The sequence below is a fragment of the Vanessa tameamea genome, chromosome Z, assembly GCF_037043105.1.
Source record: "Vanessa tameamea isolate UH-Manoa-2023 chromosome Z, ilVanTame1 primary haplotype, whole genome shotgun sequence".
Lineage (NCBI taxonomy): Eukaryota > Metazoa > Arthropoda > Insecta > Lepidoptera > Nymphalidae > Vanessa > Vanessa tameamea.
Window position 1 is genome coordinate 634,397 of NC_087341.1, and position 25,152 is coordinate 659,548.

The 25,152-nt window shown below is 33.5% G+C and overlaps 3 protein-coding genes across 7 annotated transcripts in view; 1 reads left to right on the top strand and 2 right to left on the bottom strand.

Moving 5' to 3' along the window:
- LOC113404001 (discoidin domain-containing receptor 2-like) overlaps window positions 1-25,152 on the bottom strand; it is a 176,510-nt gene that overhangs the window by 45,036 nt on the left and 106,322 nt on the right. The window lies entirely within an intron of this gene.
- LOC113403963 (dnaJ homolog subfamily C member 22) lies at window positions 2,688-8,976 on the bottom strand. Its single transcript, XM_026644652.2, has 6 exons — window positions 8,453-8,976; window positions 5,944-6,091; window positions 5,289-5,493; window positions 3,990-4,133; window positions 3,603-3,726; window positions 2,688-3,184 (listed from the first exon to the last, which is right to left on the bottom strand). Exons 1-6 carry the CDS (start codon window positions 8,711-8,713, stop codon window positions 2,975-2,977), a joined length of 1,092 nt encoding a protein of 363 aa, XP_026500437.1. The 5' UTR covers window positions 8,714-8,976; the 3' UTR covers window positions 2,688-2,974.
- LOC113403962 (JNK-interacting protein 3) overlaps window positions 6,426-25,152 on the top strand; it is a 29,921-nt gene continuing 11,194 nt past the window's right edge. For 2 of the 5 annotated variants that reach the window (XM_026644648.2, XM_026644650.2), the window contains exons 1-17: window positions 9,658-10,311; window positions 10,868-11,023; window positions 11,256-11,403; window positions 11,763-11,879; window positions 12,026-12,096; window positions 13,756-13,903; window positions 14,287-14,322; window positions 14,714-14,731; window positions 16,025-16,082; window positions 16,717-17,029; window positions 17,209-17,333; window positions 20,685-20,853; window positions 22,407-22,546; window positions 23,268-23,416; window positions 23,751-23,902; window positions 24,715-24,903; window positions 25,017-25,142. In XM_026644648.2, coding sequence (XP_026500433.2) covers window positions 9,982-10,311; window positions 10,868-11,023; window positions 11,256-11,403; window positions 11,763-11,879; window positions 12,026-12,096; window positions 13,756-13,903; window positions 14,287-14,322; window positions 14,714-14,731; window positions 16,025-16,082; window positions 16,717-17,029; window positions 17,209-17,333; window positions 20,685-20,853; window positions 22,407-22,546; window positions 23,268-23,416; window positions 23,751-23,902; window positions 24,715-24,903; window positions 25,017-25,142 — 2,445 coding nt within the window. In that variant the 5' untranslated portion in view covers window positions 9,658-9,981. Of the gene's footprint in view, window positions 6,605-9,657; window positions 10,312-10,371; window positions 10,527-10,867; window positions 11,024-11,255; window positions 11,404-11,762; window positions 11,880-12,025; window positions 12,097-13,755; window positions 13,904-14,286; window positions 14,323-14,713; window positions 14,732-16,024; window positions 16,083-16,716; window positions 17,030-17,208; window positions 17,334-20,684; window positions 20,854-22,406; window positions 22,547-23,267; window positions 23,417-23,750; window positions 23,903-24,714; window positions 24,904-25,016; window positions 25,143-25,152 lie in introns of those variants that run through there. The other 3 variants (XM_064220465.1, XM_026644651.2, XM_026644649.2) reach the window with 3 other exon arrangements.

Here is a 25,152-nt window from a genome sequence, read left to right on the forward strand (position 1 = left end):
CAGGAGGCTCACATGATAGAAAGTGACTACCACCGTCTTCGGACAGCTGCAACACTGGATAAATAATAAATCCTATAATATTGTTGAAGATCGGCTCAAATATAGCATAATTTGAACATAATTTGTACCAAATCGTATACCTAATACGACATACATAAATTGATATACAAGAATTGTTCATTGAACATTATATGATTTACATTTTATATGCCGTATCATAAATTTCGACGTTTATTGTAACACGGAAATATCGTGAAACTGCAGTTTCGTTGCCATACCCATATAATAGATCACTGTTTGGCGGTCAATCCCGAAGACGCGCGTGCGGATAGCGTACTTTAACAAATAAAGCTTTCTTAAGCTGCGTTTATATCTAACCGTCCACAATATTATATATTTTACTTTTCGGTTACAATCAACTATCTAGGCGTTCTATTGAATAAATGGACAAATTCAAACAAAGTGTAAAATTGATTATTTAGAATTTAGTTAATCATATTCTACCGGTACAAAAAAGCAAAGGGCTTTATTATTACAAGCAAATAAGCCTTTTAATGGTCAAATTTAGTTTAATTCATTAAGAGCAAGCGTACCTGCTCATGCAAATTCACACTCGTATATAAGAATTTAAAAAATAAACGTTCAAATTGTCACAAATCATCAAAATACGAGGTTCGTAAAGTTGAATTTATTTGATTTAATTATTGTTACTAAAAAAATCGATTCATCATAAGTTTCCAAAAGTTACTATGGATGTCCTTGCTCCTCGAGAACCAGTTCCTTTTTTGTCTCAGCCTCCGTCGCGTATGGTAACGAAAGGGTAACTGTTTAACAAACGCCATCATTACGCCTAATATCCGTTGAATACGAAGATAAATTATTCACCTGAGAGACTTTTTTCAACTGAAGATATATTATTAGGGAATATTAACGTAGTCCACTGATCCACATGTATACATAATTTCATGTGTTATTTGTAAATAAAACGAGCTGGTTGTATACGGAAAGTTTAATCAAATAGAATAAAATATATCAATACAAAAAGTTAAAATAAATATTATTAATACAAATTAATATTAAAATTATGCTATGGAAGGTATCTCTACCTTTTGAGCATTCCAAAACTTTCTCCCTTTCACATTGAACCTAACACAACTACATTAATTTGTTTGTTTTTTTTTTTTTGATATTTCGAAGTTTGAGATTCAAAATAAATACTTTTTTAATCTCAGCCCTTTTCTTTTAATACAAAACATATAATTGAAGAATAAAAAATAAATTAAAAATAACAAAGATAATAAATAGACCTAACCTAGCTTATTGAGATTATTTATTAATTCGAATTTAATAATCTTATTCATTGCACAGTACAGATTTGCAAGAAAAAGACAAAATATATTTTAATTATACTTATAATAAAACATTACAATATGCTTTATTCTTAAATACATTACTCTAATATAATGCAAGTTAGTCTAGTACATAAATGCTCACAACGCCCTTAAATTAAGTTCTATTTGTTTATATTTCATACATTTGGTATAATAGATGCGAAGAATCAATACAAGTGCGACTTTCCTTATAATATCTTATACGAAAAACATTCACCAACTATAAGTTAAATATAGAACTTCAAAAATAAATCTAGCAACGCGTGTCACCATGACATTAAGATATCTATTTAATTAAATAATTAATACTAATTGCAGGGGAAAATCCCCTAGGTTTGTTATTATTAGGAATCTGGCGCGTTACACATAATATTACTACTGATAGAACCAGAATACGTTGATCTGGAAATACAATTTGAAATGTCTAAAGAACCGATGGATACTACCGGTTTCGACTAGAAATATTGATAGACAATACAATTGACTTTTGAATTGAATTTGAGAGTTTTAAAAACTAATATCATCGACAGAAATCATGTGACTATGTGTAAGACTATGCATTATTTTGATATTAAACTCGCTACCGAATACAATAATACTAAATAGAAAGTTTATATTGAACATACAAAAAAATATCTTGTTTTTTTTTTTTAGTGTCAACCCTCGCAGACATAAACAGAAATTTCCAGAACAATCATCGTAGGAATGCATAGAGAACAAAGATATATTTTTTTAAATAGTTTAGGACACTGTTACTAAATATTTTTTTTTGTAATATATATTATTTACCACACCATACATTTAGGTTCATACGATAACTAGTCCTTAGAGTATAATAGTAAAATCATCATCATCATTCATCTCTTGAAAGCGATAATAAATACACCAAGTTAAATTCTAATACATACAGATCTATTCTGGAACAAATTCAAGTCACCAGCACTGTTATTGTAAGAACTCACTTCGATCTCATCCGTGAAGTTTTTTTTTTACATTAGCAGCCTGTAAATTTCCCACTGCTGGGCTACGGCCTCCTGTCCTTTTGAGGAAAAGGTTTTGGAGCATATTTCACCACGATGCTCCAATGCGGGTTGGTGGAATACACATGTGGCAGAATTTCGTTGAAATTAGACACATGCACCGAGCACGAGATGAATTATAAACACTAATTAAGCACATGAAAATTCAGTGGCGCCTGCTTGGGTTTGAACCCGAAATCATCGGTTAAGATGCACGCGTTCTAACCACTGGGCCATCTCGGCTCTATCCTCACGATTAAGTTTCCTCACGATCCGTGAAGTGTTAGTAACCAACTTACATGAGAGATATCTGATAAGAAATCGTGTTGTGTTTATAAACATCATAGTATTGTTCATGTAACATATTTATCAATTTCTGACATTTCACGATCGTGATTCGCGGTGAGTTTCGAGTTCTTACATAATAACTCTACAGATCTACAATAATAATAATCACTTAATCAAAAATAAGCCTTACGTCTAGTTAATTTAAGTATGAGAAAGGACTAATTATTAATATTTAAGTACAACTCGATTATATAGTTACGTGTATATGGGACGCAGTTATTGGTCGGAGTTATCCTTCTTGTTACGTCTCGATCGCCGGTGCTTGCTGCTGGAGAGGATCTCGTAAGCTCGCTGGATGTCCATAAACCGTTCCTGAGCTTCTCTACGATGCTCTGGTTTCGTCTTGTCCGGGTGGTGCTCGCGGGACAGCTTCCGCCAGCGAGAGGTGATTTCCTGTTGGCTGGCATCACGACCTAGATCGAGGACCTGCGACAATAATATAATATAAATAAAATTACATAAACTATCAAGTGAGCACTAATTGCGAAGTAATTATCAGCACCAAAAAAACATGGAGTGACAGAACTCAAAATCGGGGATTTTTGTAGTTTTATTCCAGTTATCCTTGGTAGAAGATACATTGCAAAGTTCTTTAATAAAGTGCAATTTGTATTAACACATTTTGAGGTGTGTCCTCAGTGCGCTTGTAAATCATTCATTTTTTGTCTATTCTAATATTATTCAGCTTCAAAACATTGAAATCCAGCGCCAGACTGACCAGGCATTGTATCTTTCTTACAGCTGATTTATTTTATTGTAACAAAGGAAAAACCAGTTATACACTTTTGGCCATCGTTACACTATCAGTCATAATGGGGGTGAGAGTACTCATTATCTTATGTACCTTGTACGCGTTCTGCTCGCCGTGCGGGTCGGACAGATCTATGATCTGCTTCCACACTTCGTACCAGCCGTGGTGCTGCGCGAACTGGTACGTGTCGATGAGGCACTGCTTCACGTCCAGCCACCTGTCATTTGAAACCAATTATAATAAATGTAAGTAAAATGGTTTAGCTGATGAAGACGGACACGTAGTGATCCTTTTAGGGGTCCGTAATAATCATCATATTAATTATTACGATGTACGGAACTGATGGTAATTCTATATGAGTATATTATCGGTATCAGTATCTACTAAACGCTGAGGCATTTATAATTTTTTAAGGTAATAATTTATTTTCTAGCCTTTAGTTATATGAGACAAAATACAATTATTATGACAGTTTCATACCAGGGGCTAGTAAAGAAATGATGAAGAGCTTCATAGACGGGCACTTCATCACCCTCACTGTCGGTGATGGTGCCGTGGAAGTACAGGTAGCTGCACCACATGGCGAGGTACAGGCCAGCGCACAGAGCCAACACTACAATACGTCTGTAATAAAATTTGTGATAATTACCAACACAATCATAAACAGAAAACAGGAATTGGGGCTGGTTATATTATTGCGTTTTATATTGATTTATGAAATTATAATTTTAATAATATATCTAGCTCAATAGGTAAAGTTATAAATTAATAACTAGGCACTATATATACTTGGTGCTAGGGCTTCGTGTAAGGCCGTCTGAGTGAGTACCACCTACACAACATATATTCTACCGCCCAGCACCGATACTTGTATTGTTGAGTTCCAGTTTCAAATGAGCCAGTGTAACTATAGGCACAAGGGACATAATAACTTAGTTCCCAAGGTTGGTGGCGTTATGGAGAAGGAATTATTAAAATTTCACGGCGCCAATGTCTATGGGCGATTGTTGACTTACCGTCAGGTGGTTGTGGTATTTTATGAAAATAATAATAATAATAAAAACTGTATCCATTTCAAACAAGTTATCGTTTGCATTACCTTTAATTATTTAACGTGATGACAAACATTAACATTGAACATGTGAGAAGAATAAAGGTGTAAGTCGAGGTACATGTTTTTAATTGAGAACTTTATAACAAAGTGTAGTAAAGTGAGTGTGGCATATCACGACCACATATTTTACTTAAAACTACATAAGCATAGAAAACTTCGAGATACCGATATGTGACACACTGCCCTCAATACCGAACAGTTGCTTACTAGACATTCGTTTAGTAAACAAGTTGTCATACGAAATACACGAATAACATTCCAAAGCGACGAGGGAACTGTTTAAGTAAAAATTAATCGAAATATTGTCAAACGAAACAGTAGTAATGGACTATTCAAACGATTTAGCCTTTTCCACTTTCAACGCCCAGTTTATAAATACACAAATTGTATTAAAATTAACCTTACATTAAGCCAACATTTTTATTATTTTATTTAAAATAGAAAGATAGAAATTGGCGCTATAACAAATACATATTGACATCCATTGCATCGCCGATGCACTACCAATCTTGGAAACTAAAATGTTATTTCTCCTGTGCCTATCGATATACTCACTCACTCACCTTTACCGAAACATAACAGCACGAAGTATACAGTATGCGACGGATGGGTACCCAGAAGGATTTGCACAATGCCCTACCACAAAGTAATCTTTGTTTTCATACCTGACCACATGGGTACGTTTCGGGGGTGATCTGCGCCACCGCTTCGAGAACGAGTCGAATGCCAACGCCGAGGCCAGCACCATGAAGGTGAACCACATACTCTCGTCGTAAATGTAGTAACGTAGGGGGTACACCGCGTAAGCTGCTAGCACTGGCCATTTCATGCTACCCCTCTCTCGGCCTATATTACCAACTGTCCATACACCTATAACACAATCGACAGTCAATAAAAACAATAAAAACAATAGAATTATTTCTGCTTTCAGTACAGTACACAGTTAGAGTTTTAGAAAGATTAGCTAGCTATAAAGTTACTTTATATATATGATTTATAGAAGGAATTTATTAAGTATAAATCACTAAATGTTATTCGTTATTTAGTACAGTAAATAAGTTATATACGTATATTATTTTTATTTATTTTATAGTAACTGTAGAAAAAATAATGTGAGTATCAAATAATTAATTTTGAGATGAAGTAATTTTATAATAACTAATGAATTTTGTGATATTATGCACTTGATAAATTCTTGCAGTAAGATAATATTCTCTCAATATTTAGTAGAACATTATATTATTTTTAATTAATTCAATACTGATGGTAAAAATTAAAGATAAATTTAATATAATATACACACAATGATATAAAACTTACCGAGAGCTGCAACAAGTGGTATTAGACAGTTTAAGTATCTGAAATTGACGCCCCAAAAGTCATCAGGTGGAACCGCTAACATCATCATTTGACCCCAAGAATACCCAACCATGAGCATTCCAGTGAAGCGGTTCATGGAAAATGGAGGCTGTTGAAATAGTTTCGTTTTAATGTTGTGTACTTTTAATTTAAAATTTTTGTAATGGTCATGCTAATGAGGACAGCAACATTAAACAAATCGAATTATTTTAAACAAAAATATATACATAGCTCGATTACCAAAGTGAAACTCGTGCAATGAATTAAATGGGAAAAATGACTAACACTCACAGCGCACTAATGTCTTACAGAGAAAGGCTTAAGTCTTATGCATTGGCTATGTTAGTAGGCTAAGCTAATTGAATTAAATCTAAGTCAATGTTATATTTTATAATACATGAAGTGGTTCCAAAGCCAACATGTCAACTCAACTTGTTGACCGAATATTATGGTGTTTTCAAATTAACAAGTTAAAAGTTTCATGCCACTTGGACACAAACAACTAGTGAAAAGTCTCATTCGAAAATGATCCGTTAAAATGTCTTTGTTTATATATTGGAATGGAAAATATTATGACAAACGACAAAATGTTGATAGGAAATTGTTAGAGAAATTAATAAAGGTAACCAAACATTTTATACAAATCATCGTGCACATTGCTATTAGACATTATCTTAACATTTAGTTAAAAAAATAGTGTGTGGCTTGTAGTATTTACATTGAAGCTAGTTGACACAAAACAATTATGACATATTTGTGTAACAATTAATTAAAATTGTAATAAGTCATGCATTCAATGTAAAACATCTGTATACAAGGTTGTGTTTGTGTATTGTTTAGACTTCTCTTGTAGTAATAGTTTAGTTTTTACTTAGCCTATAATTATATTAATAATAAAATGCCTGGACTTAGAAATTTGTTGATTTACAGGCAGGATATACACAAATTTAATTTTACTTTATTCACAAACTCAATTATTAAAATAGTGGAAATTAATAACTATTGAGTTTCTTGCCAATTCTTCTCAGTTTAATTTACTTTCCAAACTGATGGTGAATCATTTAAGGCAGCACTGTAAAATGATTCAAAAATACTTTTCGGAACATACTTGAATAAAGAATACTTCGATTTTTATTTCACTACATCAGAGTTATGTATAATGTATATTCGTCATTTTTTTATGACAAAACTCTAATCAATTTATTTATTATTGTAAATTAAGGATTCAAGAGATTATATCTTTTGTTAATTAAGGTTATTATTATATGTGACAAAAACCATTTTTGTGTTAACAAACTAAAATATAGCATATTCAGAATGACCAAAGCAAAACACGGAATTTAAATATGTCAAAATAAGTCATGTACACATAATCTTTAAGCAAACTTTTATATATAAGCAGATACATGAGATGATGTTGAACTATTATGTAAGATTGTAGAAAATCCATTTCAATATTATTTTTAAAATCTGCATAAAATAGGAAAGGCATGGTTAATCAAATTAAAAATTCCCGGGTTATGACAAATTATAATTTTAGAATAAAATTTGCTATTATAAATGTGAGATAGCCAATCTGAAATTAGCCATCACCATTTCTCTTAGTATGGACATAGTAAGATGTATTCCTTTCATCATAAATGCACTTTCACCTAACAAAGGCTGTATAGTTATTATATCCTTCATGATTATATGCTTTATATTATTAATTATATATCATTGTAGGGAATTCTTCACAGATAAAATAAATACTTATAAAAATTTAATAGACTGATATTAAGCAAGTTTCTCAAAGGAAAAATAAAATTTTATTCAAAAATACATTTAACATTCTTATTCAGCAACATTATTGAACTTGGATTCTCACAAAATAAAACAAACCCAATAATAAGCATGCAATAAACAAAATAACCTTGATTTTATTTACCTTAACCTATAAACGTTTTCTCCTAAGATAGTACCTTGCCTAATAAAATAAGAGAATAAAATTGATACAATTAATTTTTATATATAACAATAGTTAAATACTTAAAAAAATATGTTATAGCTGGGCTTAGTTCCAATATAGAAAGTATAGGATTAGTAAATATAATACATTAAATGGTTTAATTATTTCACCCTCACCATTTGTTATATTGAATATACTCCTTAAACCATAATTATGAAATCTCCAAACTTATAAGAATCAATGAATTATATTATAACTTATATTTTATTGGTAAATTTAAGCTTTTGAAATTTAACAAGAAATTATGTTTATTAAATATAAATATTTTCTCTCTACATATAATGTTGTTAGACATATTTCAATTTTTTCAGATTTATACAAAATCTTTTACTATAAACTCTTACTAATATTGAGGACTATTTTCATGCCTTTTCATCCAAAAAACATAGTCCAAATTAGATTCCAAAGCATTTTGTCCAAAGTAGCGTCTAATCAAAATTACGCAATAATTTTTATACCAACCTTCTTGTTCTGAATCATTCTCTTGATTAAATCTTGCATGTATTTTGGATCTTCATTGGCATCTTTTACATAGCGCGGGATACAAAACATTTCTCCCAACCAGCCGATACCGAAACCCCCAAGAGTCGACCACCATACGAATGCATGCTTATCTCGACGCAAGTAGAAATGATGGACCCCGAATATTCCACCAAACAACCACAATACGTACGCCCAAATAACAGACTTTTTGCCAGGCATATTAGCGCCTTTAACAGACATTGTTAAAATGTTCTACTTAAATAAATTAGTATGGAATGCAAATGAAACTCAGACGAGAAATTTTCTACAAGACGTATTTTAGATAATTAACTTGAATTAAAGTGACTTTATAAAATTGAACACTGCTCTTGTTCGTGTCAATTATAATAGAGCTCAGTTCATTTAATTCCTAATACAATAAAATATTTTCTGAAACTCGACCGACGAATAAATGGATTGAAAACAACTGACGTGACATGATGCTATCGGCTATACATTAGTCTGTGTACGTCAGCCAGTCCGATCGGATACTTGCTCATTAAACCAATACACCACATTAATTAATAATAATTTATTAAAAGTAATCATAATTTTTTAATAAAAAATAATTTATTGTCTATTTAAGAAAAATAATTGAAGTTCAAAACTCAGATTTTCTTATTGCTTACGTAAAATTTTGTTTTATTATTTTTCTAATATATTTAACAACAAACACCATAATCATTTCATAAAAGTATTCCCATTCAGAAAGTAACATTCCTTAAATAGACGGAGAAAACAGAGAATATTATTTCGCTTCAATCAAATATTTAATGTATGATCTGATATGCAAGGTACTTAATTAGAATAAGGTATGAGTAATGCTACAATCGCTTTATTGACAAACCAAAATAAATTTAAATGGTCAGTTTTATTATTATCAATAAACTAATTAATAAGTGTTTATGTGTTAATATCAGTGATATTATAATGTTACTACTTTTTCTATTGTTTTACTTTTATAGGAACCTAACTTAATATAAATATATAAATGATAACTACATTTGAATTAACAAATTTCATTAGCGTTGTCGTAAATGTATTAATTAATTTAAAAAAATGTAACTTTTAACTCACTATTTTTATTAAAAATACATAAAATCTATACCAAAACCAAAAAATTAACCCGGACAGTAAATTTGTCTATGTCCGGAAACGGTTCCAACGTCAATCGTTAATCGAACTTTTTTTTCTTGCAGTACAGCAAAAATACGTCAATCAAACAAATGGTGTGATTGTAGCCCTTATTCTTTTCTATCTTTCTCTATCTACATATTTATAACATCACCTACGTGAAACTTTCTAAATATTCATCGTAATGCACGTAATAAGTATTTATTAAAAAAAAACAATCGATCGCGTCATTGTACAATATTGTACACAAATGCACTAATCATGTTTTCGCGTAATATTTATTATTAGACGTCTCTGCCAAAAGTAGTCGCAATTTCTTAATAACCTGCTTAATCATGAATTTCGACGATTGCGCAAGTAGTGGCTATGCCACGGCGGAAACCGTATACGGAACTCACGAAGATAGCCATGTAGTGATGTCGGAGAAGGTTCAGTCCCTCGCAGGAAGTATTTACCAAGAGTTCGAGAAAATGATAGCACGGTACGACGAGGATGTCGTTAAAACGTTGATGCCTTTACTCGTGAACGTATTAGAGTGCTTAGACTCCGCATACCAAACCAACCAGGAACACGAAGTAGAGCTGGAACTCTTGCGGGAAGACAACGAACAACTGGTCACTCAGTACGAGCGCGAGAAGTCAGCTAGGAAACACTCTGAGCAAAAGGTAAGTAACTGAATAGTTATTTTTTCATGCACAAAGTGTAGACCTTGATTGGATTTCCTTTGTTTTGCTAGCAAGGCTACCTTAATTCATGTTCAGTAGTTATCTGTCTATGATTGTTTCATAACTTGTTTTTGTTATAAAGTTAATTTTGTGTACTGTGTAACTACTCAATACGGTAAATAATGTGTCACCCACTCTGTTATTTTAATCTCAAGGTAATCAACAAAACATCTCTGTTTGCATAATTTTCAAATTTAAATGATGTAATTTTTTCTCTAATAGTATTAAAATTTATTCTTTAGAATTTATCCTTCAATACATGTTAATAATAAAATGATAAGCCTAACATACATAATTGATAAAGACTATATTTACAGTTGTTAAATCTTTAGAGAAAAATATTATGTTGGTAGAAATATACCAAATATTTTAATTAAAACAACATGTCATGAAATTTATTTTGTAAAACAACTACTATATAGTCACAAATTGTTTTTTTTTTTCTTACTATGAAAGATATTCTTTTAGTTATGTACAATTTCTTTTTTCTGGATAGTTACTTGAGGCTGAAGATCATTATGAGGGTGAAAGAAAAGATCTGACAGGGAGGTTAGAGGCTCTGGACAGCATTGTACGTATGCTGGAGCTCAAGCACAAGAATTCCTTGGACCATGCCAGTAGACTTGAGGAGAGAGAAAATGAACTTAAAAAGGTATTAAAGCTACAGTCATTAGTGTCTCTGCTAATCTTATGTTAATATTCTTTATAAATTACATATATTCAAGAAGTAAAATAAAGCACACTTGCATAGTTAAAATTCCATAAAATATTAAATATTCATGGCCATTTGTTATCAAAATGTGTTTTACATAATAAGGTTTTATTATACATGTTCTTTAGTTTATACTTAATACAACAAAATTAACCAATTATATATTTGTCAGGAATATGCTAAACTCCATGAGAGATACACAGAGTTGTTCAAGACTCATATGGACTATATGGAACGCACCAAGTTGCTACTGAGTACAGCTAGCGACCGCAGTGAGGTCCGTGGCCGTCTTGGTCTCAATCCAGTTGGCAGGTCGAGTGGTGAGATACCATTTTGTCTTAATTTATATGTGCCACATTTTTGTTTAAACTATTATAAAAAATGTCTTAGTGTTCCAAAAGCAACTGTACTAATCTGTTTTAAGCCATATATACTTCCGTGAAAACTCTTGATCTTTGTGCAAAGGAAGTTAGATACAATGTATTGTTAGATTAAAATTTAATATCCTACATATAGTTTGGGTGCTTATGGTACACATTTTGTAGAAAGTAAAATGTCATCAAATGGTATGAACTGAGTTCTGACATATCTGACATTTTAAGATAATGATTACAATAAATTCAGTAAGATATAAGATTATTTAATAAATTATGTTTTTAATTACATATTGAATGTCTAGGTCCCATATCATTTGGGTTTGCATCTCTGGAAGGTTCAGTCCATGCAGTGGAGCAGACTGAGAGCATCCCCGGTAGTCCAGTCAGTCTCTCATCCTCCCCACCATCGCCTCCCATTGGTAAGATTACATAATATTGTAACAGAGTTGAGGTTATATGTGACCTCACTAATAGATTATGTTCCTTATAATATCACCAAAAATTAAAGTGAATTTAGAATTTATAATTCTTGACCAACTTCAAGCAAATTATAAATATTTTGTAGGAGCAGAATTAGCAGCCGTCAGAACTGTGGAACGCGCCCACCAAACTGATCCCATCAGACAACAAAGCCAAGTAAGCATTAGAGATATTTTTTACTAAATATAATAATTATTGAATTTTTCGTTTCGGTTATTGTGAATGATTCTAGTAAAACATAGCAACATACTGTTAATGTTTTGCCATACTTTTACTGACTTTTGTTTTTATACTTAATAGTTTAATAAAAAAATTCAAACAAATCCAGCCTCATTATTTGTACATAAGATACTGATACTGCAATAATTATTAACAAAGATATTTTTAATATTGAAGTATAAACTTCATATGTTAATGTTAATATTACAACATATTTCCTAAAGCACATTTAATACAAAAAAGGATTATAAGGTTTACATTATGTGTGATGAAATAAATCAAAGTTATGTTTATTGATGCGTAAATAACAATTTCAATCAATTAGGTATACTCGGCACGAAATCTATAAAATTATTCAAAGTTATATAGATAGACGTTATAACTACAGTGATCATTAAACATTATGTAGATGTATGACTATTCAATTACGAGCGATGTAAATACAAATGTCAAGGTCAGTGCTCCCGAACCACGAGTTCGCCAACTTCCGTTACACCCGTCATCACCACACTCGCACGAACTCGAATAGTGCAGCGAGCTCAGCTTCGACTGTTCGCACTGCAGGGGAAGAGTGTACAAATACGCACACTCTCTGATTAGAGCTATATCTCTGTTCCGAGTGAAAAATTGCACCTGCGACAGCAGACGGCAGACAGGGGGTAGGCCTTCGCTTTTGTTCGAGCATTCCTTCAAATGTCCCCCATTCAAATTGTACGATAGACAATCTCGCGTATTCATTGTTGTACACTGGTAACATTTTATGCATAAAATGTTCTTGCACATCGTTAGGAACAACGTTAATTGTATTGTTAATTCTATAATACTTCGCATTTTCTAAACGCTAATTAGGTATGACACACGTCAAGTTGATTTATTTTTGTTTAATGTTAAAAATGAGGTTTTAACATCGTTAAAGGTAATTTGCAAACGTTGTCTGTTAATTAATTCTTAAGTTGTTTTTATGTGTTTGTAAGTTTAAATTTCGATTAATGCGTTAAAAAGGCGACGAATTTATATATGTATATACTAATGAAAATCGATATACTTATCTTATCTTGCTAACTAGTAAATTCTATTGCGATCACAATAGGCTATTTGGCTGGTTTTTAAAATGCATTTTATATTATTTAGTAGATGTTAAGGAACCCAGTAAAAGTTGTATTTTTAAATTCTAGTATATATTTGCTGAAAAATATCAAAATAAAAATTCTATATTTAAATAGCCCGCGAAAACGCTACTTTGACAATATGGCGCTACAAAGGGGTCGGTGACGTCACTTGCCTGTATTGTAATCTGTGGTACATATAGTAGACAAACGAGGTTAATAAGCAAGTGAAGTTTTGTGTCAGGTGACAAACGTTTAAAAAAGTGCATTTTTATTTATGGATTTTTGAATAAATTAGTTATTATTTTCAACTTTCGTTGATAAATAACCATTTTTAAACTCATAATTTATACTGATTACAAAAATTGACACTTTATTTTTCGCATTGTCAAATAGCCTATTGGTGTATGTTACTCCATTATAAAGAACTTTCGTAACTTAAACAATTAAACGTGAGTCGCACAAAATTTACATATATATAATCTTACAGGCTACGTCGCCAGTGGCGCCACCTACTGGTGCGAGTCGTTCGCAGACCAAAAGCGAGAAGCGCAGTGCGAACACGCTGTATCAAGAGCTCGCCTTCCACGACACCGACGTCACTATCGCGGAGGTCGATGAAGGCGCGGATATAACTGGTATATATCTCGTATTTTGCTGTACTCAACCTCTCTCTCTCTGTCTCTATATATATCTCTCTCTCTTTTTCTCATACACATACATACGTATACATTGCTTTCTATTGCTTACCTACCGTGCTTACTAGTATATCTTATTCGTATCTTTCACATTTATGCCTTATCAAGCTGCAGTTAGCTTTTATTGTTTTCTTTATCTAATTGAATTTATTGATAATTAGTTATATTTATTGAATTTTACCTTTAGTACTAAAATGAGAAAATAACAATATGTCAGCGACTATATGATACTTTATATTTCTGGCAACCGTAGTCATTCAAGACTTAATAAAATTTGGAAGCAATGAAATAGTGAGCTTAATATATTTATACTTTATTTCCAGGGAGCTGGGTTCACCCCGGAGAGTATGCGTCTTCGGGTAAGGGAATGTGGATCGCACACATCATTCATCACTTTAAATTCATTTTTTATCTTCTTTGCGTTTGTTGTATCGCAGCTGACAATATACAATGCGTCCGAAATATAACACGTCCTGCTGTCAAACTTATTTTAACTGAATAATCATTCATCTCCTAACTTTTGATAAAATTTTAATTAAAACCGTCTTACGACCGGTGTTTAAAATAATTTCCATACGTGGGAACGTAACTAATTTCTTACTAACAAGCAATACGATACTCATTAGTATTGGAACACAAGGAAGTTTATCTGCCTGTGTCAGTTTCGATGTGCTATTTCACCCCGTGACCCCGGACTAATGCAGTTTCTTCTGTTTCCATGTTCTAACATACGTTGCATCGACATTGCAGTTAACGATAACTACTTCGGTGAGTAATAACCGTTATAATTTACAGATTCGCGTAACCTTAAGTCTTGATTCTATTTACTGTATTTGCTTGCTTTTTATTATAATATTTATATGTCACACCATTTTTTCATTTAGTTAGTGGATATTAGTATATTTTTAGTAAATTTCTTTACCATTGACTTTTGCATTATATTGTATTATATATTAGTATATGAAGATATGATAAAATAACTTCGAAAATAAGTCACACCTCAAGCGCTAAATGGTTAAGTTACGAATTTTAGCTTAATCCATCCAGTTTTATAAGTACAATTAACTTATTAGAAATGAAATATACGATAAATGAAAACATTTGAAGGGATTTGATTCATTATATATTATGTTACGAGTTGTTTCATATTGACAGTAATAAATTAATAATATATATACAAAATATCGTGTCTATGCTATTGACCGTTGAGGAGTTCCCTTGTCTGAAGCCAATCCTGATTAGATTCAGCTGTCCTGTTTTAATTATAATATGATAATTAGAAAAACAGGACCCGCTGAAGTTTTACTTAATAGATTCCAGTATTTATGGAGACCAACCTTTTATTTAAAATTATATTTTTTTATTATTTTATTTATTACCGTATCAACGTATAAAATCGTGTAGTATAAACAGTATATTGTCCTCTCTTTCTAGCAGTTTATTTCGCTGTCTTTGTGTTACTGTATTACAGGCGGTTGAGGTGTGCAAGATTAGAAATTTTACATATATTTTGTTAATATAATTTATATATTAAAATCAATATAAAATGCTAATATGTAATATGAACTTACATCTTATTCTTGTCTTTTTTTTTTTTTTTACCTGTACGTAATGCGTGTGAATTGCACGTGGACTACTTTATCTGAACTGAGCTTGCTTAATCGTGTCAGGGTAATTTATTCGTATCAATTATTGCAGAAGGATGTGCGTTATTAAATTTATCTCGGTCAGTAGCCGCCGCCCGCTACTTCGCGCTCTACATCACGCATCCTTCGTTCACTATCGGAAGTCGTAAACTTTTAGACGTGTAACCGAAACTTGCATTATTGTTCTTATGTATTTGATTCATTGACTAGAAAGTTAGATTGTATTCAAATACCTACTTTATTAGTATAAAATTAATTACTGAAATTGTTTCTGAAATCCTCTCAGTCGTATGTAACGTAAACGTATCTATTTAAGGCTAAATTTAACTAGCAATTCTTCTATGATCACGAAATCAATATAAATATCTTACAAACTAAGAATGACAATATATGCAATGTTTGTTCTTATCGACAGGTATGGGGAAAGAAGTGGAGAATCTCATCTTGGAGAACAATGAATTATTGGCAACTAAGTAAGTTGAAACATTGTATTTTAAAGGATAGTTAGCAAAACGTACTGATTGATTTCAAATAATTCTTCAAAGTAATAGACTACTACAGTATTCTATAAAATACTCTGTTGAAAATATATTTTCTTGAGCTTCAATATTATAAATATAGCGGCAAGATTCTTTAAAGAATGAAGTCGGCTTAATTATCCGTGTCGGTACCTCAAACTTCTAGTCTGCTAGCTGAATCTTCCAATTAGACACGATAAGTGAGGATTCCGTTGTAGTTTCAGTTACTTTGAGATCGCTATTGTTTAAACGTATCGTGTATCAGTGATAATGCTACGGGTAAATACATTTTTAAATTAAGTAACAGCAAACAATACAATGGCACGAATGTATATATGCGTACCTCATTTATACGTACGAAAATAGTCAAGAACCCAAATTTGATCCCTGTAAAACACTATCTTTCATCACTCACTAATCTTTGTATAACTCTAACGAACTTGTATTTGTTATGTGTTTGGAAAATTGGATTAAAAATATAAATATTGCTTTTGTAATCAAAAATTTAAATTATGATGTCGTAAAAAGAATAGATGACGTGAAAACCGAAACATATCACAGGTACTAAATGAGTAATGTATGTGTTTAGGAACGCACTGAACGTGGTGAAGGATGACTTGATAGTAAAAGTGGATGAGCTCACCGGTGAGCAGGAAATCCTGCGCGAGGAAGTGTCCGCACTGAGTGCGGCGCGCGAGAGGCTTCGCGAACGAGTGTCCCAGCTGGAGGAGGAACTACGGCATTTGCGAGAAGCTGTCGGTGCCGGTGGAAGCGCAGCAGCGGGTGGCGGAGTCGGAGGAGGAGCGCACGATGACGATGAGGCTGACGTGCCGATGGCCCAGAGACGGAAGTTCACGAGGGTCGAAATGGCACGCGTGCTTATGGAGAGAAACCAGTACAAGGTACAACTCAATTCAACGAACTCATTCATTTTGATTGCCCGACCCAATGATGACTAAAGTTAAATACAATAACAGACATTTGAGTTTTGAGGAAAAAGGATTTTAATATGACAAAGTTTTTCTCTATACATATAATTTTTTTGACGTAGATTTTGTACTGTGATTTTATTGGTTTGCAGGAAAGATTCATGGAGCTGCAGGACGCAGTGCGTTGGACGGAGATGGTGCGCGCGAGCCGCGTCGACTCCACCATGGATAAGAAGAACAAGCAAGGCATATGGAAGTTTTTTAGTAAACTTTTTAGGTAAATATATATTAGTTGAATGTATTTACTGTATCGTAATTTTTATCGATAATGTGCAGTCCATGGTATGTTCGCTTAGTCTAGTACAATATCTTATATATTGTCATATAAATATGCAGAAACCTCGACGGGTTAAAATTCCTGGTCGGGCCAAAAAACATTTACAGGATATTTCTTTAAAGATATCCTTAGTATCTGACCAGAATTTGGTCTCGTTGTTCTGTGTTTGAATTCTCTCCAGTCGTGTATGAAACTATGCATCGAGTATGAAAGTCAGCGAGCACGTGCTCAGTTGGCTAGTCGCTTGATAAAAGGCGCCGTAGCTGAAATTGTTAAGCACGTCATCACTTACGTCGTTATTATTTTGTGAATAGTAACGCATTTCATTATGAGAGCCAAGGTAGCCCAGTGGCTGGAACACCTAAACCGATTTTCAGGTTTGAATCTAGACAAGCACTACTGAGTTTTCGTTTGTGTTTTTAATCCATGATGTGCTCGGCGTTGAAGGAAAGCATCGTGAAGAAAGTATCTGGTGTCGTAGGAAATTCTGTATGTGTATCCACAAATCTGCTTTGGAGGAGCGTGGTGGTGTCAGCCCCCAGTTTCACATATACCATTCGATGATAGTCGAATAGCTGTAATATTTTAATCTAAATGTCTCGTGGGTCAAAGCTCGGCTAGGCCTCGGATTCGAATCTCGATATGGCCAACATGACGTAAAATGTTACTGAGCTCGTCTACTACGAATTATCAGTAACAGCTTGGTGGTACTTTTGTACCTCGGCAATTACGTAAAGTTCAATCACGTCGAATTGTGAGTGAGTAAGTAAATTGGGTGTTCTATGTACCACACACAAACACACACACACACGCACAAACACACACACAAAAACACATGTTTGAACACTACACAGTTTGCTATTCTCCGTTGTAGCTGCAATCGGTCGAGATATTGTATATTAACCAAATATTAATAATATTATTTAATAACCAAACATAGTAGGGCTATACACGAGCATTATTATTAATATTATGACTGATGATGTACGCCTTCCATCGAATGTAACTTGTATATTTTTATTTGCGTCTCTAGTTTCTAAGTATTTATATCGATAGTAAATAATTTTAGCAATGCGAACTATATAAATGCTTTTTTTATTTTTGTCTGCTATGCCTTATAATTAAACAAACTTTTAATTGCTCTGAAATTATTTATTTGTAGTTGCTATGTATTATTTGTAATTTCTGCTAAATGCGAAAATCCTTTTTTTAGCAAATGCTCTTTTAATTCGTCTGTCTATATGATGCAAGGGGTCAATGCTTGTGAGATTGATATATATTTTTTTTATCGTAGTATTAATAATATAAGGACTTTCGTAATTAAAACTGAGGGAATATGGTACTCAGGAAGCATGCGCTTTCAGCTCTCAAAACGATAGCGGTGCGAAATTTTTGAATATTTTTTTTTATTGCCGCGAAATTATTGTGCTTAGATTTAGAATATTTTTTTTATAACAAAATGACACGATCATTGGTTTACTGCGTAAAGTTAGCGGTAGATTGAGTAATCTAAGTCGGTAAAATCACTCTCCGCCCATAGACATTGGTAATGTATAGCATGCTGTCTGAGATGTCACGTCCCTTGTTCCCCGTGCGAACCAGACTGGCTTGCAAAAAGCCTTAACACAAGTAAATTATCTATATGTTAATATGCTATGTTTGTTTTGGATTATGTTCATTCCGCCATATTTGATAAGTGCTTGCTTACGTTGTTATTACCCTTATATCGATATTATTTATGTCTGCTAGATATCTCGTTAGGTAATAAAACATCAGCTCTCATAAATTTATTATAATATCTTTGAAAATGTTAGAATTCAAAGTATTATACGCTTTTTTATACAAGCTATGTTTAGTATATCTGCTTAGCTTACAATAGTAGTAATTTATCATATTACTTATTGCTTAGAAACCCAATGACATACTACCCCATAAACATTACCGGTACCTTCAAGGTCAAGGGTTCGCTTGTGCATACTACCGCGCCGCACTGACGTTTGGTTCAAGCTGCAAATACTTCTAGTGTCAAAGGAGCGAATGTTTTTTTAGTGCATTATAGATTAAGAGGCGGCAAAACTACGCAAACGTTATACGAACGAAATATTCAATAATAATGTGATTTTTATCTTTTCGAAATAGATAAGTGTCGAGCCGTTAGCGCTCTGCGAGGGTATTAAGTGTTTGCGTGTCATTTTCATCTGTTTTAATCGTCCACGTCACTTGCTGGAGCCACGCGATTTATCCGCATCCGTATTTCTATGATGAATGTGTTTTCCCGATCGAGTTTCAGCTGTTTCATCTCATGTCCGTCTCAAAGACTGGTATCATAACTACACAAAAGACTACAACGCAGGCGCACTACGCTCTTATCCTTTAAGTCTCATAGTCTTATGAACACAACCATAGATTGAGATTTTGAACCAACCCGATATGACTCGCCAGTCATCGGTCTAGAGGCTAGCGTATACAGCATTCAAGGTCGTGTTGTAAATATTAATAACATATACTCAGTCTTAAGTACTAAGTTGGCGTTTAGCGAATTTAACATGTAAATTGCAATCATATGATTTGTGTACTACATTCAAATGTATTAGTAATTTTAATTTGATTATAATCATCGATTCAAATGTTTTGTGTTATATCTGATAAGATTAAAGTCGACTAAATCTGTAGCGCGCTGATAATATTTTGATCAAATTATTTTTATATATTTTTGATAAGACGGATTGTAAATTAACGCTCTCAGTAAGATATGTTAACGAAAATGTATCGAACAAGTGTTAATAATTATTATTTATGGCTGCTGAAGCATTTACATTTCTGCTAAGCAAGTTTATTTAGTGTTATATATGAAGAATAATATCAGAGGTCCCTTGATTGATTTGCATGAAATTTTGAAACAGTTAGTTACACATTAGGCTCAGCGTTATACTGACCACCTGTCGACGCAACAGTTGCAGGTTCGATCCTGACCCCTGACAAGATGTATATTTAGTTGTATGGAAATTAGAAATATACATACAAATAAGTAGTTTCAACAAAAACTGTCGTAATGCTCTTGCCATTATCCCATCTATTTAGGTTGGCGCGCGATGTGATTTCTATGTAAAATTATATAGTAGTCTATAAAGGCTTGGTCCGATTCCCGTAAGTCAAACCTCATTGAGAATGCTTTAGTTGGTGGGTTAGTGTACCGCCACCACGTGCACTGACTTTTTTTTAATGTAGCGTCACCGTAACGGATGTTCGAATATAAACTTTATTTTAAATGTATATTTTGTTTGTCGTCAGCACGTCGGAGCGGCCCCAGCGTCCACTATCGACGCCGCAGCTGCGTGCGGTCGCAGCGCCGCAGCCACCTCTGCGACACTCGCGCACGCAGGCGGACTTCCTCGAGACGCAGCTCTCTGACCACCATCACCGCCGGCACGAACATGCGCGCTGCGACCAGTTCCGACAGGTAACTTTACCATAATAGCAGACACGACACACTATATCACCGAAAATACCTAGAGTCCGTTCTAACATTAGAAGGAATAACGATGAACAAACAAACCTTTGATATATGTACGTACAATGTACATATTCCATGAGTTTTGTTAAATTATATTTCAAAAGCAATCCCTTAGTAATATATCTTTAATTTAAATACAATGCAAAATATATAACTGCAAAAATCCTCTTTCCGTTAACGACTACAAGTTATTTAGCTAATTGCGCCTTAAGCAAGGTTGTTTATAAAATGAATCAAAATCAAAAATCTTTATTCAATAAAGAAGTGTCCACACTTTCTTATTGATTGTCAAAAATCTACCACCAGTTCTGAAATAAGCATCCCACCAGGAAGTGAGAAGAACCGGCGAAAGAAACTCGGCGGGTTTTTTTAATATCACATTTTACAATTATTGTTTTCATACAATAATGATAAATAGATTTTCATTATTTGAAACGGCCTGAGGGCATCTCATTCCCATGGTTATCAATCAATTAAGAAGGCATTAGTTATGTAATGTCCCTCAGCACACAAGCGCTCTTTAACGATTCTTTTAAATTTTACGATTGAATATTTTTGAACGTTTTCTGGTATTCTAAAAACGTATACATTGCCCACAAAAGAGTTACTATCAATGTGTATTCGGGTAATTGAAGTGACAAGTTTATACTTGTTCTTAGTATTAATAGTATGTACGTCACAATTTCTGGAAAAATCATTTGTTTTTGCGTTCATACTGGGTTATCGTTAAAAAAACAAATTGAGAAGCGATCTTGATTATTTAAATTTATTTAAACTTACATCTTAACGTATCTATTGGGCCCTGGTTATAGATTGAACAATATAACTCTTCTGCAATACAAAAATGATATTAGACGTTATTCTGCGGAAATAACTAAAATACACTAAGCTAGAATAATGAACGAATGAACTTTACAGAAATTTAGTGTCAAATGAAATACTACTAAGAGTTTTTTTTCCCTTTCGCTAGGTATGTAATTATTTACTCATGACATTTCAAGGTTAAAGATTTCTTTGTCTCCTTATTTGAGTAGAATAGATTAAAGATCATAAATCACGAATGAAATGAATGCCTCATTAGTGTTTTGTTAATTTTTGTATCTCCTTCTCCTCGCCTAATTCTCTTGTCCATTTTTTCTTCTTTTCAGTTGAACGCTGATGACGAATCTTCGGAAAATACTTTTGATTGACTTAAGTTTTTTAGCGTTGTTGTGGATGTTTTATTGTTAATTTACATATTATATTGTTTTAAGTATACTCGTATGTGATATGTTATTGTGATATTTGTTAATAAACTATATTATAGTTAAATTATTATTTTTAATTAAAAGGAAATCTCTTTTCCCATAACAGAATATATTCATAAAAATAATTTCATTTTATTGTTGAATAAATATGGATGGTCGTACACATAAAATATTCTTAGCAATATAAATGTAGCAAGTGACTTAGTAGTAGTAAAATAATGAAGAAGTAAAGAACGTGCATGGTGCGTGTAGGTGCGGGCTCACGTGCGCAAGGAGGATGGGCGCACGCAGGCATACGGTTGGAGCCTTCCGTGCAAGAGCGGACAAACGCAACGTGGCGCGCTCTCTTTATCGTCAGGCGGAGTACCCGTGCCCGTGCCCGTGTTCTGCAGGTGAGCTTGTAACCACAGACCATATAAAAGACCAGAGATATATTATCATATCAACAAAAATACCTTACGAAATAAAAGTATAGATAAACATTTGTTGACAAAGCGTGGTATTCTCGAAATAGGTGCATTAGATAAAAATCTCTAATACACCAGTGATGAAGTTTTCATGTGAATTTCTCAGTTTGTTGTTAGTTACGTTAATCAATGAGTAATGTACAAAACGCAACCCGAGAAAACTTATTACAGGGCATATAATTTGACTAATTTATAAGATTCTAATATGCCTCTGACTTAGACTCGCATTATGTGCGTGTAAACGATTAAAACATACGCATTTAATGTTTATCTTGATGAATTAAAAATATTCCTAACATATTTAATTTTATTTATGTTTACTGTAATTACTTAGTGGTAGGGCTTTGTCCAAGCCCGTCTGGGTAGGTACCACTTCAAGGGACATGACATCTTAGTTGCCAAGGTTAGTGGCGCATCGGCGATTTTTTTTTTTTGCGAAATTGTTAATATTTCTTACAGCGCCATTGTCTATGGGCGGTGGTGAAAACTTACCATCAGATGGCCTATTTACTCATCCGTTCCATATAATAATAAAAAATGTAATCTTGGAGATCATTCAAGATTGAAACTATATTAGTATAGACCCGTAAAATACTATTATTTCTTTATGTAAATAATATAATTATTTTAAACGAAATAATTTCAGACCGATAGCGGAGTCAGAGCCCCAAATGACGCTGCTGTGCGCAGCAAGCGTGGACCGAGGCGGTGGTCGCACGTCGGACGGCGGTTGCATGGTGGGCGACAGTGTCTTCTACGATGGCAGAGATAAGAAACAGGACGCTATGTGCTTAGGTCCGTACGAGTTTAAGATGACTTGGATGCTTTACGTTGCCAATTCTTGGCCGTGGAACATATTGTGATGAAATTTGTACAATTTAAGCGTAGTATGATAACGGTTACTCACTACTTAGCAGATCCTTTTCGAATAAATGTAAAGAATTTTTCGTCATCGAATTTTTCATAAAAAATATTTAAAATAAAGTCATACATAGTTTTCGAAAGATGTTTGATGATACTATTGTTTGAATATTTTATCTAAATCATTATAATCTATTGATGTATGATGATGTACTATTTAACGTTTAAATACGTACAATTTTATAATATGATAATTTTTGTAATACAGCGTACGAAATGAGCAAAGCTCAAGGCTCGAACTCGCCCGAGGTAGAGCAAGGAGACGAGCAGCTCCCGAGCCCGCCCGAAGCACCAGTCGAGAACACGCTCTCTTCCCTCGTCTGGATCTGCGCCAACACCCAGAACAAAGGCATCGTTATGGTATTAACTTTTATTATTTAACAGCACAACGTTACGCTTACGGTCGATATGTTATTGAATAAGAACTATTACGTACTATAAATTGCAATAACAACTCTGGTACTAGAGAGAGGAGTGTGTAATTAGGATGATTTTATTGGTACCATTATAATTGAGAATTCAGTAAAAACGTTTCAATCTCAAGACATTTGTTCGTGAATAATCATTATTAATAATAATCACAAACAAGTAGATTCAGTTATTGATTGAGTAACACTAATCCACTCAAACTGTAATACGTTAGATTTGATTCAATCGCGTCGATAATAAGATGACAGCTTTTTGGTTTAATCGAATATTAGATACCACCGTTACGAAGATCTCAGATAATAATAATAATGAATGCTTACGCTACATCGAGATGCAAAAGCAATTTCAAAATATATTGTGCGCGGAGAAGACCAATGAGTACAGTCTGACTTCACGCTGACTAGAAGCGGTGTCCATGTAAAGGTGCCAGTGACCAGCTAAGACGTGAAAGATGTCAGAATCGGTCAAAAATATCGCGGCTACAATTTTGTAGGACCGTGATGCAACTGTACAATATTTTTTTGATTTTGCTTTACACAAATTCAGGCCTGAACATCGAGTAGAGGAGAAACTACAATAGAGTAACTATAAAAGTATCGCCTACCGACTTTCGTCGGTCGTGACGTGGGAATTCCATTTTGTAGACAGATCTGCGAATTATTAGCTCAGATAGACAAAGCTATTAGTAATTAAATCAAACTGAATATATTGAGATTCATTATATAAATATTGTTTGTTCGCAGATAATCGACGCTAACAATCCAGCGGATGTGATCGAATCATTCCCCGTGAGCGACAAGCATATCCTTTGCGTGGCGTCTGTGCCCGGAGCGCTTGATGACGACTACCGTGAACTGCGCGAACGTGACGCTCCGCCGTCCTCGCCCGCGCACGTGCAAGCGCACAACGACGCAGAGACCAAGCGACATTCGGTAACTATACGCATCTGTTTTCAAGCCACTTCTTATAATTAAAGTACTATAAGTACTATATGAAAACTTTGATTAGCATTATTGATTTACGATTTCACTTATCAATTTCGTAGCAATCTTTGTTCTGCGTGGGCAAGAGCGACTCGACGGATAGTCAGAGCAATGGAACCATAACGAGTAGCAGCAACGGGACTGGGGAAAACGGCGAAAAGGAAGTGGTCGTCGGAAGTACGAGACTGGTTAGCATCA

What these genes read in the sequence shown, in the direction of transcription:
- LOC113403963 (XM_026644652.2), bottom strand. Translation starts at nt 8,713, where the DNA reads ATGTCTGTTAAAGGCGCTAATATGCCTGGCAAAAAGTCTGTTATTTGG. An exon ending in ACCACTTGTTGCAGCTCTCG is followed by an intron (nt 5,494 to 5,943) that starts GTAAGTTTTATA and finishes ATTGTGTTATAG; the next exon opens with GTGTATGGACAGTTGGTAAT. An exon ending in GCGAGCAGAACGCGTACAAG is followed by an intron (nt 3,185 to 3,602) that starts GTACATAAGATA and finishes TTATTGTCGCAG; the next exon opens with GTCCTCGATCTAGGTCGTGA.